General features: G+C 31.2%; 1 protein-coding gene across 1 annotated transcript; it reads right to left on the minus strand.

Moving 5' to 3' along the window:
- Positions 1 to 37: 37 nt before the first annotated feature.
- LOC133175771 (uncharacterized) lies at positions 38 to 16,158 on the minus strand. Its single transcript, XM_061310882.1, has 5 exons — positions 16,132 to 16,158; positions 8,064 to 9,108; positions 7,608 to 7,737; positions 5,834 to 6,022; positions 38 to 734 (listed from the first exon to the last, which is right to left on the minus strand). Exons 1-5 carry the CDS (start codon positions 16,155 to 16,157, stop codon positions 67 to 69), a joined length of 2,058 nt encoding a protein of 685 aa, XP_061166866.1. The 5' UTR covers position 16,158; the 3' UTR covers positions 38 to 66.
- Positions 16,159 to 16,603: the final 445 nt, after the last annotated feature.

The following is a 16,603-nucleotide window of genomic DNA, read 5'->3' on the forward strand; positions in this document are numbered from 1 at the left end:
CAATATATGACCCCCCCCCCCCCCTCAATAAAAAAAAAAAATCAGTGACAGTTGGCACATGTCTGTCTACTCTAAGAATCTTGGATTTGCATATATAGGATCTCCATTCTTCACTTCGGACACTATTTCATCCATCTGAACGAGATCCACAGTCCGATAAATGACAACCACACCATCTTTGCATGCCATCATCAGGTATCCATGATCACTGTCAAAAGCAAGTGCTACAGGACTGTGAAACCTATCTTCTATTTCATACTCCCTATGGCTCAAATTTCTATTCTGAAAATTTACAAAATGTAGTTTTCGACCTGTTGAATTTCCTACAACAACATTATTCTTACAAACACAAGGTTTCGATGGCGTAAAATGTTCACCCTTCGGACTTTTCCATCCACTTGTATTGTTCTCGCGCTCGTGGATTACAACTCTTTTTAATCCTAGTTCAGTGTCAGAAATCAAAAGTCTAATTTTGTCACCTGTTTCCATCGCAGTGTACATTGGTTCTTTTAAAAATACATCGCCTTTACCATATCGAGTAATAATTTTTCCTGTTCCGTTTTTGTTTAGGGCATACTCAATAACTTCATTTCTATCCGGTTCACAGACAAACACCCTTGAAGAAGCAATGCAAATTCCACGTGGTTGATCACAATGTTTCGTGAATTTTTTCTCAAAACTGTATCGATCATTTTCCCTCAGTCTGAAGACGTGGATAGTTCCTTCGTGTGGTACTAAAATGGTATCATTTTGCTATCAATATTATATTATTTAATTTATATTATTGAAACAAAATGGTAAATATTTCAATACTACTTAAAAATGACATTTACTCATACAGGGTTTAGTTGACAGAAATGGAATGCTATAAAGTACAATATGTTAAATCAAAATTTGTTCTAAATGGACAAAATAACTAATGTATAACTCAATATCAATATAAAAATATTTTATTATTTGGAGAAAATAGGCAAGCTAGAACAAAATTATGGGGAAATTTTTTTCCCCATAATTTTTTTCTTGCAATACCCTATTATTCATAAAGTTAATATTATATGTGTTTTTTAAGGCGGCGCTAAAGGGCCAGATAAAAAATATCTGTTTGTTCGGATGAAATTTATCTGGCTCTCCAGTGGCGCCGTAGTTTTTCAACGCCATTTTGCAAATATCATGCGAGTTTAAGCTCATGTAAGATTTCAAATAATGAATGGCATGCAATGAAAAAATTTCAAAAATATGATCAAAAATCATTCCATACAACATGTCTCAACATTTTTATAATTTTATGTTATTTAAATACCGGCATGCATGATGAAGACAATAACAACAACAACAACAACAAAACTCAGACTATAAATCGTTTAGAGTTCTTGTCATTCAGAATTTTGTAATATTAATTAAAAATGGGTAAAAATTATAAAATTGACAGAAAAAAAATTCGAATTGAAATAATTAGTTCAAACTCTAATAATTATTATTGATTTTTTTTTGTCATCTGAGTAAACATCCTTAAAGTCAGACGCTTTTTTAAAAAAGTAAATAGGGAAACATGAAGGTCTTTACTGTTTAAATTATTTCATGAATAATTTGTTCGAAAAAAGAAAACTCTAGCAGAGTATGCGTTTTGGTCTTCCTTGAAACCCTGACTGAAGGATCTATATAAGTAATGGTAATAAGCCGAAAACTGTCCATTATATCAGATATTAGACGGCCCGAGGAGCGTTAGAGTTTAATATCTGACATAATGGTCAGTTTTCGGCTTATAACTTCGTTCAGTCTTATTTTCCCGTATTGCGGCATCTTTAATAAACACGTGCGTAAAAATTAATTCTATTAAAGTTTTGACAATTTATTCATTTACGATGCAACATCACGGGATGACAACGTACATTTCTAATCGACGACCTTTTCAGATACAAATATTCTTGACAATGTCATTCATGGAGAACATCAAAATTTGGAAAAAGTTTTCTTCTGTGAAATCTGAGGATATTCTTATATTTCGGAGTTTGCAAGAAACAGTTTCTGAAATGTGCGAAACAACAGAATTTAAACCATTTTTTAACTGAATTTTTTTTTCAAATATGAAATTGGAAAATTATTTCTGATATTCTCATTTACAACAAACAGTTTCTCGTTTGTGTTCCGGTTTTGTTGGATTTTTACTCCAGCCATTTCTTAAAAGCGACGACAGACACTCGCTCAAACAATGCGGGACTGAACAGCCAGCAAAAATAGCCACATATTACCTAACAAAAATACTGGCTTACATCACAGAATCATTAACTATTGAAGTAACTTTGGCGAGCGGAATAGTTAAAGGCAGAAAATAGATGTTCACTACGCAAAGAGACCCAAGGATGTTGCAAGAAAACGTGCACCTGATTTGTCTTTTGTGTCCCCAATATTCTGTGCTTGTTCCATAGATCAATTAATTTGAAAGGAATATAAACGAACGACAAATTTTGAAATTTAACATCGGTGACGGATTCTTCTACAAAATTTCCCCCAAGAAATTCAGTTCACCGTGGATTCAATAGAATTATTTTATTAAATAGTAAATGCTGATTTCTTACATTTCTTACATTTATTGCTAATATTAAATTCTTTGAATTATCAAAGTTTTTTCAGTGCTATTTATTTATCTGTATCGCCTTTTGTTTTCATTTTAATGTTACCTGTAGCTTTCCAATATGTTGAATCTTATTGGACACCTACAAGTAACTTGTTGGACAATATACAGGGCAATAAGAAATTAATTGGACCATGTTTAATAAAAGATGACGTCACAAAAAGGTTTAAAGTAACAAGAAAATTAGGAATATCCGTTCAAGTTCTGTTCTACGTGTGACAGATTGTACTACTATTCTACAACTATTGTCCTATATAGATTCTATAATAAAGAATATAATTTTTAAAACTCTGATTATCAAGAACAGATATGAATTTCATTCAATCTTTCAACTAAATATACAAACATTCATGTTATAATTCATCAGTTATGTATGTGGAACGTCTCAGCTGCCTTATGTGGATAACATTCCATGTTGTGATGATATTTTATCTTTATATCCTGATATAATGACATACAGTGTAATATGCTGATATCATGACATAATATGCAGATACTTATACATGATATGCTTATACATTTTTAAAATTAAGATTAAATTAAACTTCATTATAGGATGCTTTAAAAATAGGTTAAACATTGAGATCGTGATACGCGTTTAAAACTCCCAAGCTGTTTATATATATATATATATATATATATATATATATATATATATATATATATATATATATATATATATATATATATATATATATATATATATATATATATAAGATATTCAATGTTTTGTAGATGAATATGGAATTTATTTCACGATTGGAACAGAATTTTTTGATATTTTCATGAGTGCGAAGCACATGTGAAAATATCAAAAAATCCTGTTTCACGAGTGAACTAAATTCCATATTCATCTATAAAACATTGAATTTTCTGTTTATTACATTTTCTTAGATTTCCCTTTGCCTCGGTCTTTTCGTAACAGAGTGTCATAGGCAGAGTTAAGCGGTTGAGACGTCATAGCTAAGCGATTGCGAGTTTGAAAAACGTAAACATATATTTTTAACGACATATTTGGAAAAACTTTGTCAGTATAACTATTAGTCTCTATCAGGATGGCTCATCAACTTTATCTCATAACAGGCCAAGGATTTTTTAAAAAACACTCTTCGTGAAGGGAAGGAAATTCATAAATTTTGCCGCACTTCGGATATTCTCACACTGTGAGAATACCATTTTGATATCCTTCACACTGTGTCAGAATATAGAATATCACTTTTATTCAGTAAATAAATTACAGTATTTCACTCTTGAAAATGTAATATAAATATATTAGGGATGGCAATCGAATACAGAATTGCTAATCGGTTAACCGCAAGACGTTCCGACCGATTAACCGGTTAATCGTATCAAAACATACATTTTCTTGACATATTTTTTTCAAGTAGCTCTATTCATATACACAAGAAGACTGAAAAAGAAGTTAGAAGTTAAAAACATTCTGTTTATCTTGATCAAGAAACTACATGCAAATATATTTTATTTCAATTTCAATAAACAAGAAAAAAAAAAGAAAACCATGAAACATGTCTGAGAAATCGGACATTGATAATTTTTCAGAGCATATGTCACACAGGTTCATTTTGCATTGCATGTCACAATTATCAAAACCATGACTTAACTTTCACTTAAATTACAATGTTTGTGTAATAATATAATTTAATAGATAACGGCAAAAGACAAACATACCAATTCATAGTGCTAAACGGTGATTTAATATCATTGAAGAATTACAGGACGATCGGGATTAAGGACATGGTGTTTTTAAAAACAGTAATTAACTTCACGAACTGACCAATTACTCCGCAATCTCAAACCGTAAAGCCATAATTACTTCCAAATCAGCTTAAACAGATATGTGAAAACGCTAAATTATCAACTTTTATGCAGAGGTTTCTTTTTTAGAAATGAATTTTATGAAAATTGCATTCAAATTTACATAAAATTTTATTTTTTTCCGACTAACCGATTACAGATTTTCTAACCGATTACCATCGTTCCGACCGAGTAATCGGTTAACCGGTTAGAAATTGCCATTCCATTCCTAATATATATATATATATATATATATATATATATATATATATATATATATATATATATATGACGGTAACCCTCCCCCCCCCCCAAAAAAAAAGTGAAAATCGAAAATTCTCTTTATCTTACATGTCTCCCCCGCGCATCTGTCACAACCTTAATTCTTCTATGCATGGATTTCATCAGTTTGTTTATCCTTCTAATAGGGATGTTATTCAACCCTTACCACAAGGCAGCCCTTAGTTGATCGAGACCAGTTTGGGCATGTTGAACCCTATCGACCACGTAGTCTCACACACCCTGGCAGCATTAGAACGGAGGTTACAACACCGAAAAAAATAGGCAAACGACGCACGCGTGCGCGAGTGCGAGGAACACCAACGTAAAGTTGACGAGCTCACAAACTAAAATTGCACAATCGATTTTCTTCAGTTTTTGGGTGAATGTAACGATTATGATAGCCTACTGTTCTGATAGCAGTTCAAGGGTATTGAAATAGGGATCATACGGTTTGCAGGATGAATAGGCCGATCTTGACCTGGCGCTGGTACGTGTCAACATTATAGGGAAGTTTTTGGCATTGTAGAGCATACATACGTAACGTAAACTTGCCATATTTTATCTTAATATTTCCTCGATTTTGCACACGGGTGATGAGGAAAAGACAAGATCACCCGTGGGTATCGGACGATGTAACGTATATTATTTTAAAATTGGTGATTTTCTTAATAACTGCTGAAAAATAGACAAACTTGAAATATTTATTCATAAATTCGAGGATCTGCTAAACTTCATTCTTCAACAGAATTAATAAAAATGCAAATTATAAAGTCTTTTTGTTATGCAAACGATGGTTGTTCGGAAAGGTCGCGGACTATAGTAATCTTCGTTTTACTATTTTTATGAAATTTAAAATGAACACAGTACCATGTGTAAAAATAATTATTTTGTTGATGTATGAAGTTTCATTCCTTTCACGTGATTTGATATAAATTCTCACTCGTTCAGTTACATGTCCATGTATTTTTTTTGGCGATTTTCTTCAAATGTTGAAGTATCGGGATATAATGTAAAAGTATCCGCAAACATTATGAAATATTATTACAACATGAATGTTACCCACAGTCGAGGCGTTCTATACATTATACATGTAACTAAAATTACCATGTCGCCTCCCAGGATCTGTTATGAAAAGAAATTGCTTTTCATCATCCGTCTTATATGCTGCAATATCGAAGGGTCCGCACAAGTGTTCTGTTATGGTCCATTTAATTTTCCCGTGGATGTCGTAACCCATGCAAAATCCTCCAGAACGGCTGGCAACTATGATAGTGTCATTCACAAACACCATTCCTGAAAAACAAATGCTACACTGAAAATTTAAATTTTATAGCTGTATTCAATTCTAGATACTTTAAGAAGCTTTTGAAGTACACGTTTATCCATAATAACTGCAACTCCTATGTTGAAAAAAAGTCCTTGAATGGACGACCACTAAGTTCTAGATGTGAACCATATTTTTTCTGCAAGCATATGAATGAAGATTTTTGATTAGTTCCATTCTAAAGTTTCTTCCTGGATTGGGAACTTGAAAGTATATTTTATCTGAATATACATCTGCAATTTATTTGAAGAATGTTTTTCCATATGAACGAAGAGGATTAAAATTTGACGTAGGCCAACTCCAAAATGGAACAGAAAAGAGTCTGAAAAATCTGGTTGGGTGTTTTTTAAAGAATGAATTGAAGCGATGACTTCATCCTCTTTTTTTTTTAACGTACTCCTTGCTCAATGTAGAAATATACCATTATCACTTGCATATGCTGTTTCTGTCTCCCACTTGATCAATACGCTTGATGTTTTATTCATTTAAGAAATAAAATATCATTTTAGAGTTTCATTGGGATATTACATGAAGTAGATTGATCCCCCACGAATAAATGATTACACAGCATATATATATATATATATATATATATATATATATATATATATATATATATATATATATATATATATATATATATATATATATATATATATATATATATATATATTAGGGATGGCAATTTCTAACCGGTTAACCGATTACTCGGTCGGAACGATGGCAATCGGTTAAAAAGTCTGTAATCGGTTATTAAAAAATAAAAATATATGTAAAATTGAACGCAATCTTCTTAAAATTCATTTTTAGAAAAGGAAATTCCTGCTTAAACGTTGATAATTTAGCGTTTTCACATATTTATTTAATTATGATTTAATTATTATGGCTCTCCGGATTAAAATTGTGGGGTAATTGATCAGCCTGTGATGTGTAAATTACTGTTAAAACACCAAGTAGTTACCCCGACTGTCCTTAATTTTTCAATGATAATAATCACCGATGAGCACTTTGAATTGGTGTGTGTATCTCTTGCAGTTATCTATCGAATTACATTATTAAACAAACATTGTAAAGTAAGTGATACAGTTTAGACTTAGTTTTGATTATGGTGACAATGAAGAATGAACTTCTATGAATGTGACATCCGCTCTGGAAAATCATCCACGATTTTTCAGGCATGTTTCATGGTTTTCTGAATTTTTTCTTGTCTATTGAAATAAAAATATATGCATGTAGTTTTCTGATCAAAAATAAAGACAAATAGAATGTTTTTAACTTCTAACATTGTTTATTTAAAGTCTTCTTGTGCGTAGGAATAGAGCTATTTGAAAAAAAAGTCAAGAAAATGTGAAGTTTGATACGATTAACCGGTTAATCGGTGGGAACGTCTTGCGGTTAACCGATTAGTAATTCTGTATTCGATTGTCATCCCAAATATATATATATATATATATATATATATATATATATATATATATATATATATATATATATATATATATATATATATATATATATATATATATATATATATATATATATATATATATTAACCTGTGATCCTGGTTTCCGTGTCGAAAAAATCAAGTCTTTCCAGAATTTCCTCGCTGATGCCTGTGCTTCTTCTCTGAGACAATGATTCTGTGATGATTGAATTTATCTGACTGACGTCAGCATACTTTAGCTGTAAGGTATAAAAGACCAAACTGATTCTTCTAAAAATTTTGATTTTTCCCCATTCGACTGTATTTAATGTATTACATATTATTTTTCACACCCACCCACCCACCCACCCACCCACACACACACACACACACACACACACACATATATATATATATATATATATATATATATATATATATATATATATATATATATATATATATATATATATATATATATATATATATATATATATATATATATATGCATAACATGTACAGCAAAATGAATGCTAGTTCTAAAATATTTTTCTCTAAATTTCAAACTAGAACCTCTCTATCTTACCTCATTTGCATACAAACCATTACTCCTCCTCTTAACATTCATATATGTTGATCTGTCAGATAAAATATTTAACATCATTGATTGTCTTGGATTTATGTTCATGTATGGCTGGGTACGCAGACTAACATCGCTATCGGTCGATGCAGATGACCTTGCGCTACCACTTTGACTTTCACTTGCAATACTTTCTGTCGATTCTTGGATTGACTGCTGTTGTAGTGAAAGAAATGATGACGCGTAACACTTATGAAGCTCGTTTCCCTTGTTTAAGAGTAATGTCACCTCCCGAAGTAAGACTTCATACAATTTAATCACATTCTTACATTTTTGCTTTGCCCAATCCAACTTTGAAACATCTAAGTCCTCGTAGTGTCCATCTGCCTTCAATTGTTCTATTACAGTTTTCACCTCTTTAAAACGCAACTTCACTTCTGATAAACCTTCGTCTGATTTCTTTTTTAATATTTTAATTTTAGTTTCTGCGTCTGCTGCTTGTCTTGATATTGACTGTAAATGGTGCTCTGAACAGGTTTCTTCACAAGCTGGAAGTTTACAATCCAAACACCAGTTTTGAATGATTTCATTTTCATGGTGTTCACAATTCAAGTCCTTATTAACATTGATGTCGTCTTGGCAATTTTCTGCTATCATTTCGCCGACTTCATAGACCTTGTGCTTTTTTGTTGTAGGATTCATGTGATGAAATTGATTGCAAATAATGCACATTCTCATTTCACATCTATCACAGTAACGTACTGCAATTTCGCCCATATGTTGACTCAAAGAACATTTAGGATTATCCAGCAAAAGTTTTGTAATTTTCCTTTGAGTTATCTTTAAAGCAAGGTCTTTTGCAAATCGATTTTTGCCAGCTGTACTTGATTCACAGTGAAATGATTCATTGCATATAAAACATCTTACAATAGGAATTTTTCTCCTGATGCACTTTTTGTTCATTGTGTGCCCACATTGAAGGTAACAGGGCTCATCATAAATTTTCAAACAACATGGGCATCTTGTGTACTTCTCCACATCCTGCTCACAGCTGTTAAAAATGTCAGTTTTTTAAGAAAACGTAATTTTTTTAAATACTAGAACTTGTGCATGCATCAATATCATATCGATGCAGTTTTTTGGATATACGTGATTTTTTGCTGGGATACATTTTTTTCATTATATATTATCAATCATATTATCAATTAACAATAGTTATTTCCATTCATATGTCGACACGATATATCTCAGTGAGCTTGAAATAAAAGATACCATAGAGTCTGACACATCAGTTTCATATTTGGATATTTTACTTGAAAAAAAAAACGGTAATGGTAACAACAAAGCTTTATGATAAAGGTGATGACTTTAACTTTTCAATTGTCAACTTCCCTTACTCACACAACAATATACCCTATCACCTGCATATGAGGTGTTTATCTCTCAGTTCATTCGATACGCAAGAGCATTCTCTATGTATGAACAATTTCTAAAACGAGGCAAGTTATTGACAAACAAGTTGATGAAACAAGAATATCAACAGTCTCGTTTAAGGTCATCATTTCGTAAGTTTCAGGTCAATACAATGACCTTGTCAGCAAATACAATCTATCTTTAAGTAATATGCTGACTGATGTTTTTCATACTAATTGTTAGGCCATTATTTACACACTGAATTGTCGACGGATTCTTCGGTTATTTTTTGATCATGACAAGGAGCACACGGTGTGTGTGACCGCTCTGCAGGGGAGGCTCACTCCACCATGGTACCTGATCCCACCTCTGTTTTTGGAGGTCTGTGTTTGCTCTGCTCCCGATTTGCATTGTTTTAATGGACTTTGAGCATGAATACTGTTCGTTATCTCATACTGTGAAATTAGTCATCTTCGTGGGGGATTGATTTTCGTTGTTTTCATGATACGAAGAGAGGCACGAATTCATATCCTCCACGAAATGTAAAATTTCAAATGCATAACAACTCAGCACTTCTTCCTCTACGAAATCAAATCCCCATGAACAAATAATTTTTCCTCGGACCTAAAAAATTTGACCCCAAGAAAATATGTGATTTTACAGTATAATCATTTTCCGTATACATGTAGAGTGTTACATTTCAATGTTAGTATCTTATAAAAATCATTTTGAATCTAAGAAGTAAGTATTTAATTACTGCAGATATGTAATTAGGGCTATTTTTCACCTCAAATTGTTTTCGTCCTTTCACGCTTGTAACCAATTTTGCCCCGTTTTAAATCAACCCAAACTCTGTCGTGTTTAAGAGATTTATGTTTACTGTGACTTCGCACCGTTTAACATTCGTTCACTTGCAAAGAGGGTGAAAATTTTCCTTGTATACAGTTTAACAAAGTACATTTTATTTTGCTTAAATCTCAGACCTAGAAGGAAGTCATGTTCATTTGCATGTTATTTATTTCTAGCTTATGTTACATAGCAATATTACCTTTATTAAGTAATCTTTGATTGTATCTAATAGAAATAAATATTTTGGCCTAGATGTCCTAAATGTTTTGATTTCAGTTAACTTAAAAAAGAACAAATATATCTTTTCCAGGCCTAAATCTCTATGTTATGAATTGTAAAATACAGATCAAAAACATTTTAATCTAACATAATTTTGTGAAGTTTAATATTTGAATGCATATTTTTGAAAATAAATGCATTGCTACTAAACAAAGGCGAAGACAAACGATATTGCGAATTTTGCAAATCTATTATAGTTTTTACGTTCATGATAGAAACTTTCTTTTCTAGTATATAGAATGATATTCAGTCTTAAATGTCACTAGGTTTGTTATGAATTAAGTTTTTATAAAACTTTTTTTTTTTTTAAATTAAACATAATTCCCTCTGAAGAGTCTCCCACACGTCCTTTTTTTAAACTGTTGGCATTGTTTTAGCAAATTAAAAGCCTCTTCATCCCACCTTAAATTTCACTTAGATATTTAAACTGGTGTTATTTCCTGTCCGAACAGTGAAGAAAATACATCGCGTTTAATAAACTCTTTTGTGCTCTTCGGGAGATGGTGATGTATGCTAGCACCATGTGTACTTGTAAAGTATTTAAAAAAAAACAAACAAAAAACGATTTATATGTATTATTTAGCAGAATGCCAAACCTCAAAAAGCACAAAAGAATTTCGAAGACGAAATGTAGTTTCTACAGTCTCGTTACCATGGAACATTCCTGATTCAAACCCTGATAAATATTTCGGGTCAATAAGACAAGACCGGATCTTACCCAAGACATACCAACAACTTATAAAATAAAATACAAAATGTGTGGAAGGTACTCTAACGAGACTGCTGAATTCCTGGGAAAAAAGTTCTTTAAAAATTTCATAACATGCCTAAATGCATTTAAACTGTTATTTGTTCAAAAACGGAACAACTAAGTACTGCAAAGTAAATTATCAATCATCAATATCAAAATATAATGTAAATGTTAAACTTTTTTTTTAATTTTAAAGGATTGTTCTTTGCACCTTGTCAAAATGTTCCTCCCCAAAAGTTTTGTCATAGAAAGAACAAATAAATCAACTAGTAACAGTCCGCTCATTCTCTCATGAGATAGAAAAGTTGAAATGTGACATGACAGATGTACATTGACATTGTTCAGGTATGTCGTATTGCAAAATACAGTAAAACTCGTTTAGTACGAACACGGATATTGTGAATTAACGGAAATAACGAAGTTTTCTTGGATCCCCAGCTATATAAATTTATTGAATTCCTTATATGGATATAACGAATTACGGATATAGCGAAGTAATTTCACAGGTCCCCAGGACTTCGCTATAACCGAGTTTTACTGTACTGAACTAATTTTTTGACATACTTGCTGAGCTTTCTATACTTTTGACTCCAACTATGCAGAGTTGGGATCAGTTCGGGTGACATATGTTATTGCTTGCATTAGCAGAAATTCTAGTTTGTTTTGAAGTTGTTCTTGGTCTATGTAATTACCGAGGTTGAACAGACACGTAAGAAAACTTTTCAAATTACTGGTAAGCTTTCATTTGCTTTTATTTGTCTCCCATAATTATGACAATGACAACGTTATTTTCATCATATACATAACACAAACTATGACAGTCCGAAATATCTAGCGTTTTACTGGGTTTTTTACGATTTGATATTTTACGTGCCAGGAAAACGTCAGAACCGGTGCCATTCCAAGTGGAGGCGGCATTCGCGGGTTGATTTTCGAAACTTGCGAACTGAATTAAATGTCTAACTCACAACTTATCAATAGTACAATACTTTTAGTACTCACAAGCATCGTTTTTATGGTTCGTTTATGAAATATACAATCCCATGAAAAAATTGTATCTGAGAATCGAGATTTGTTTTCATTTCGTGCATTTTAAAATCTTACAATTCCTGTATCGAAATGTGGAGTGATGTTTTCTTTTCATCGATATTAGTGAGTACTAGAGGCATTGTGCTACCTGTGAGTTCGGCATTTAATTCGTTTAGCGAGTATCGAAAATCAACTCCGGTTGCAGACGCCGAAATTTCCAGTTTTCATAATGGCGACGGTTCTGATGTTTTCCTGGCACGTAAAATATCAAATCTTAAAAAAGCCAGGAAAACAGATATTTTGGACTAAAACTATGATTGATTGGAATTTTAAAAAAAGATGGCTGGTACAGTAAAACGTATAAAAAGTTATAGCGAAGTTCTGGGGACCTGCGAATTTACTTCGCTATATCCGTAATTCGTTATATCCGTAATTCGTTATATCCGTATAATGAATTGATTAAAGTAAACATAGTGATTTCGCAATATACATCTTTTTTTCCTTCAGGTATGACTACCAAATGTATTTAGGGAAGTATACAAAAAAAAATTTACCGTGAAGTTCAAAAGTTCTTGGATGAATTGAATTACATATATAAATACTTAAAAAAATTAAGATTGAGATTTGCTATAAAAGATGTAAATTTTGTTATTTTTAACTTCTAGGGGACACAAAATCAGTTCGCTATAACCGTAACGTTTTTTAAAAAAGATGTGGCAGACTGTGTGCTGTCAATATATATGAATAAAAGTAAATTTGCAAATGAAAAATGATGTCCATATATCTAAATGTCGAAATATGAAGGCCACAGCAAGAATATTCTTCTCGTGTAGAATATTTTGAATTAATTCTGCTTCACAACCAAACATTACTCTGCACAATACCTAAACTGAATTTAATAATCTCATCACAATTTAACAATCATGTACAGAGATAAACATAATCAATGTTGACAAATTTAAACAGATTTGATAGCTGATTTTTCTGAAATGAGTCATTGAGGAAACACATGCCCTTTCTGATTTTTCAATTCATTCTAAGATGATAATATCGTTATTCAAAGGGATCTAAATAATTACGAAATGTTAGGTATAATTTAACACAAAGAAAAACCTTTCGAACATTTATTTAACATGATGGCCTTAAATAATAAGGTAGACAAAGAATCAATAACCTCTATTTATGAGAAAACGGGACAAAAGTACAAGGTGTTCGAAGCCGAGACAAATCAATGATCTTAAGTAAAGATAAGTTTTACCAACATGAGCATTTTACAAATATGCATTTAAAGCAATAATTTGATGTTGACGACTCTTCTTTGAATTGGAAAGCAATTGGTCAAAACATTTAATCTATATTCAATTTACATAGTAAACTGGTTTAAGATTTTCCTACACTGAGCTAATATTTCCTGGTTGTATTTCCATATTAATCGAAAAATTGTTTTTTTTTTAATTTATACGCACAAGTATGTGTCAGTTTAAAAAGAAAAAGTACTTTTTTAAATAAATTAGTAATGGTTCATTTCGGAAGGAAATATTACTTTACAACTCTTGTCAATTGTCGACTAGCTCCGGAGGCCAAAAGGGAACCCGGAAGTTTATCAAGAAACAAAATTTGATATATTTATATAATTTAATAAGAGTAACATTTTGATTTGAGACTGAGACGCGACTGTATGACAAGGATGAAAACGTGTTTTTAAATGAAACCCTCTGTTAATCTCTTGATGTAACAAGCATGAATAAAGCCTGTGAATTGTAAACGTACATGTACTTAAAAAATGGATTTTTACGCTAAATACGCGATAAGAAATAGTCTCCCGTATACCGATAGTATAGTACAGATTTTATTAAGTTTTAACTGTACTTTTTATTGGCATCAGGTAAATATTCCCTACATGTATAATTATATCCTCCTAATTCGCGTAATTAACAACATATATAAATGTTCTCCTATGACAGGCTTTTTTATATGTTTGTCTTTTTCAATTTATAACCACAATTGATTCTAAATAATTTTGATTGTTTATGAATTGACAGTTAAAATACCTACTCCAGTGGCTTCTAATCCTTTGTTTGCGATGTGTTAGACGTGATGAACAGGTGATTTTAGTGCCTTAAATTAATGTACATATTTACACTGAACTTCAAAAGATATTTTATAAACACATTTTGAATTTGCATTTATGGTAGTTTGACACACAATTTGTAAAATACCAAGATTATGAGATAGCTTAGAAAGCTGAAAAAAGGAAACATCAAGACAAAATTCATCCATTATTTTGAATATTAATATCAAAAAGCTTAAAAATGACAAGTTTTATATTTAACACATATGAATAAAGGTAAAAACACCAGTAAACATGATACTAGTCAGTATCTAGCTATTCCTGTCAAATATGCCCATGTGGAAATTTTTTTCAGTGTGTCAAGAAAAACCTTCAGACCTGATAGATGTAGGTTAGGGGATACAATATTTTAAAACTTCATAAACAATTAAAAAATGTAATAGAAATGTTATATCTGAGTGTTATATCTGAATCTGATATGAGTTTAAAATCAAGTGTTTAAAACCAAGTGTTTTCTTAAAATTTAATTTGTAATTTAATTAATTACATTTACAAGTAATTGTAATCTAATTGATTACATTCCAAATTCCTTGTAATGGTAATTTAATTGGAGGTTTGGGGTATTTAATTAGATTAATTACTTTCCCATGTAATTGATCCCATGCCTGGCGGTCACAAAAGCCGTGAGCTCTATATTTTTCGTAGGTAGACAGAAGGTTCAGTAGGCAAATTCAGTTAAAAAGAAAAGGAAAAAAAAATAACAAAAAAGTCTAACAATTGGTATGAAATATGTCAGTCTAATTACCACCAAAATTATGTTATGCTTACAAGGTGATTATATAGACCATTGGATTTACAAATTGCTGGCTATAAACGAGGTTGTTTGAATTCCCTAACATCAACTCTTCCTCGATTAAAATTTGATCGTACTCAGAGCATACTCTTGAGTATCCAATAAGCTGGCAGACATGAACACCATATACAGCTGATAGCGGAATGGTACTACATAAATAAATTTGACGAAGTATAACTATAATTTCCTTTCCTTAGAACAAATATTTTTGACATTCAATAAATGAATGACGAAACAATGATCAGTGATCAATCTCAGAATCCCTGAAACAATACAAAATTTTAGAGCAGGGCAGAAACATCAGAGGTGGGGTCAAATATTATGGAGGAGAAACTTTGTAATTTCGATCATCAACAATTAACAGAGACCAACACAAAATGTACATTAATTTGTAAAAAGTAGTTTACAACTATAGTAGGTTTATGATGCTTGCATAAAAGTTATGTATATTATTGTCTCTAAATGCGTGAAGTATAATCATGCTTTGGTGAGAGATATCCATGTAGGTCCAAAGAGAAAAATAAACTTTTATGACATAAAACTATCAGTATAAGAAAAACCGATATATACATTATCATCGACCCTTCATTATTATGCTTTTATTTCCTCAAATATACGTAGGTCTTATTTAAAGGATATCGTCGTTCATTGTTTTTTATTGATAAAGGTCAAGCAGTGGGTAATTTATATTCTAGAAATAAATTATTTAAGTTAAATATCAAATTCATATATTCTAAACATACCAAAGATTATACTGAAAATGATTTCGCATCATTCAATATAAATTTAAAAGTAAGTTGGTTTATTTATCTAATTGACAAATTCTTACCAGGATTCTTCTCCACCTGTCGCCATACTTTTTGAAGAGGAAGGTTTTTTTGTCAGATAATCATTTAAAAATCTATGACAAAAATATTTAAAATAGAAAAGCTAGCTTACTATTTAAAGTGTTTCATTATTACACTAACCAGGAAGCTTTTTCTTTCGTCACAGGATAGTTAAGTGTTTCATTTCCAATACAGTGTATTTTAAAGGTTTCAGATTTGCATTCACAAATTTAACCCGGAAATCTAGGTCACATTATATACTGCATAGTAAATAGTAAACAATTGAAATTTACTAATGTTAGATACTACAATGAATAAATCTAGACAGATTTGTCTCTCAATATTTAAAACTTTATTTGGAAAGAAATGAAAAGATTTTCACTCATGTTTAAATCAAACAAGATGTTTTTGTGAAACACTGATGCCCCCGTATGACAGCTTGTTCTCAATGAATATAGCTGTGAAATATGAAGG

Source organism: Saccostrea echinata, unplaced genomic scaffold (genome assembly GCF_033153115.1).
Source record: "Saccostrea echinata isolate AGI-Se365-2 ecotype Australia unplaced genomic scaffold, CSIRO_AGI_Sech_v1 ptg000064l, whole genome shotgun sequence".
Lineage (NCBI taxonomy): Eukaryota > Metazoa > Mollusca > Bivalvia > Ostreida > Ostreidae > Saccostrea > Saccostrea echinata.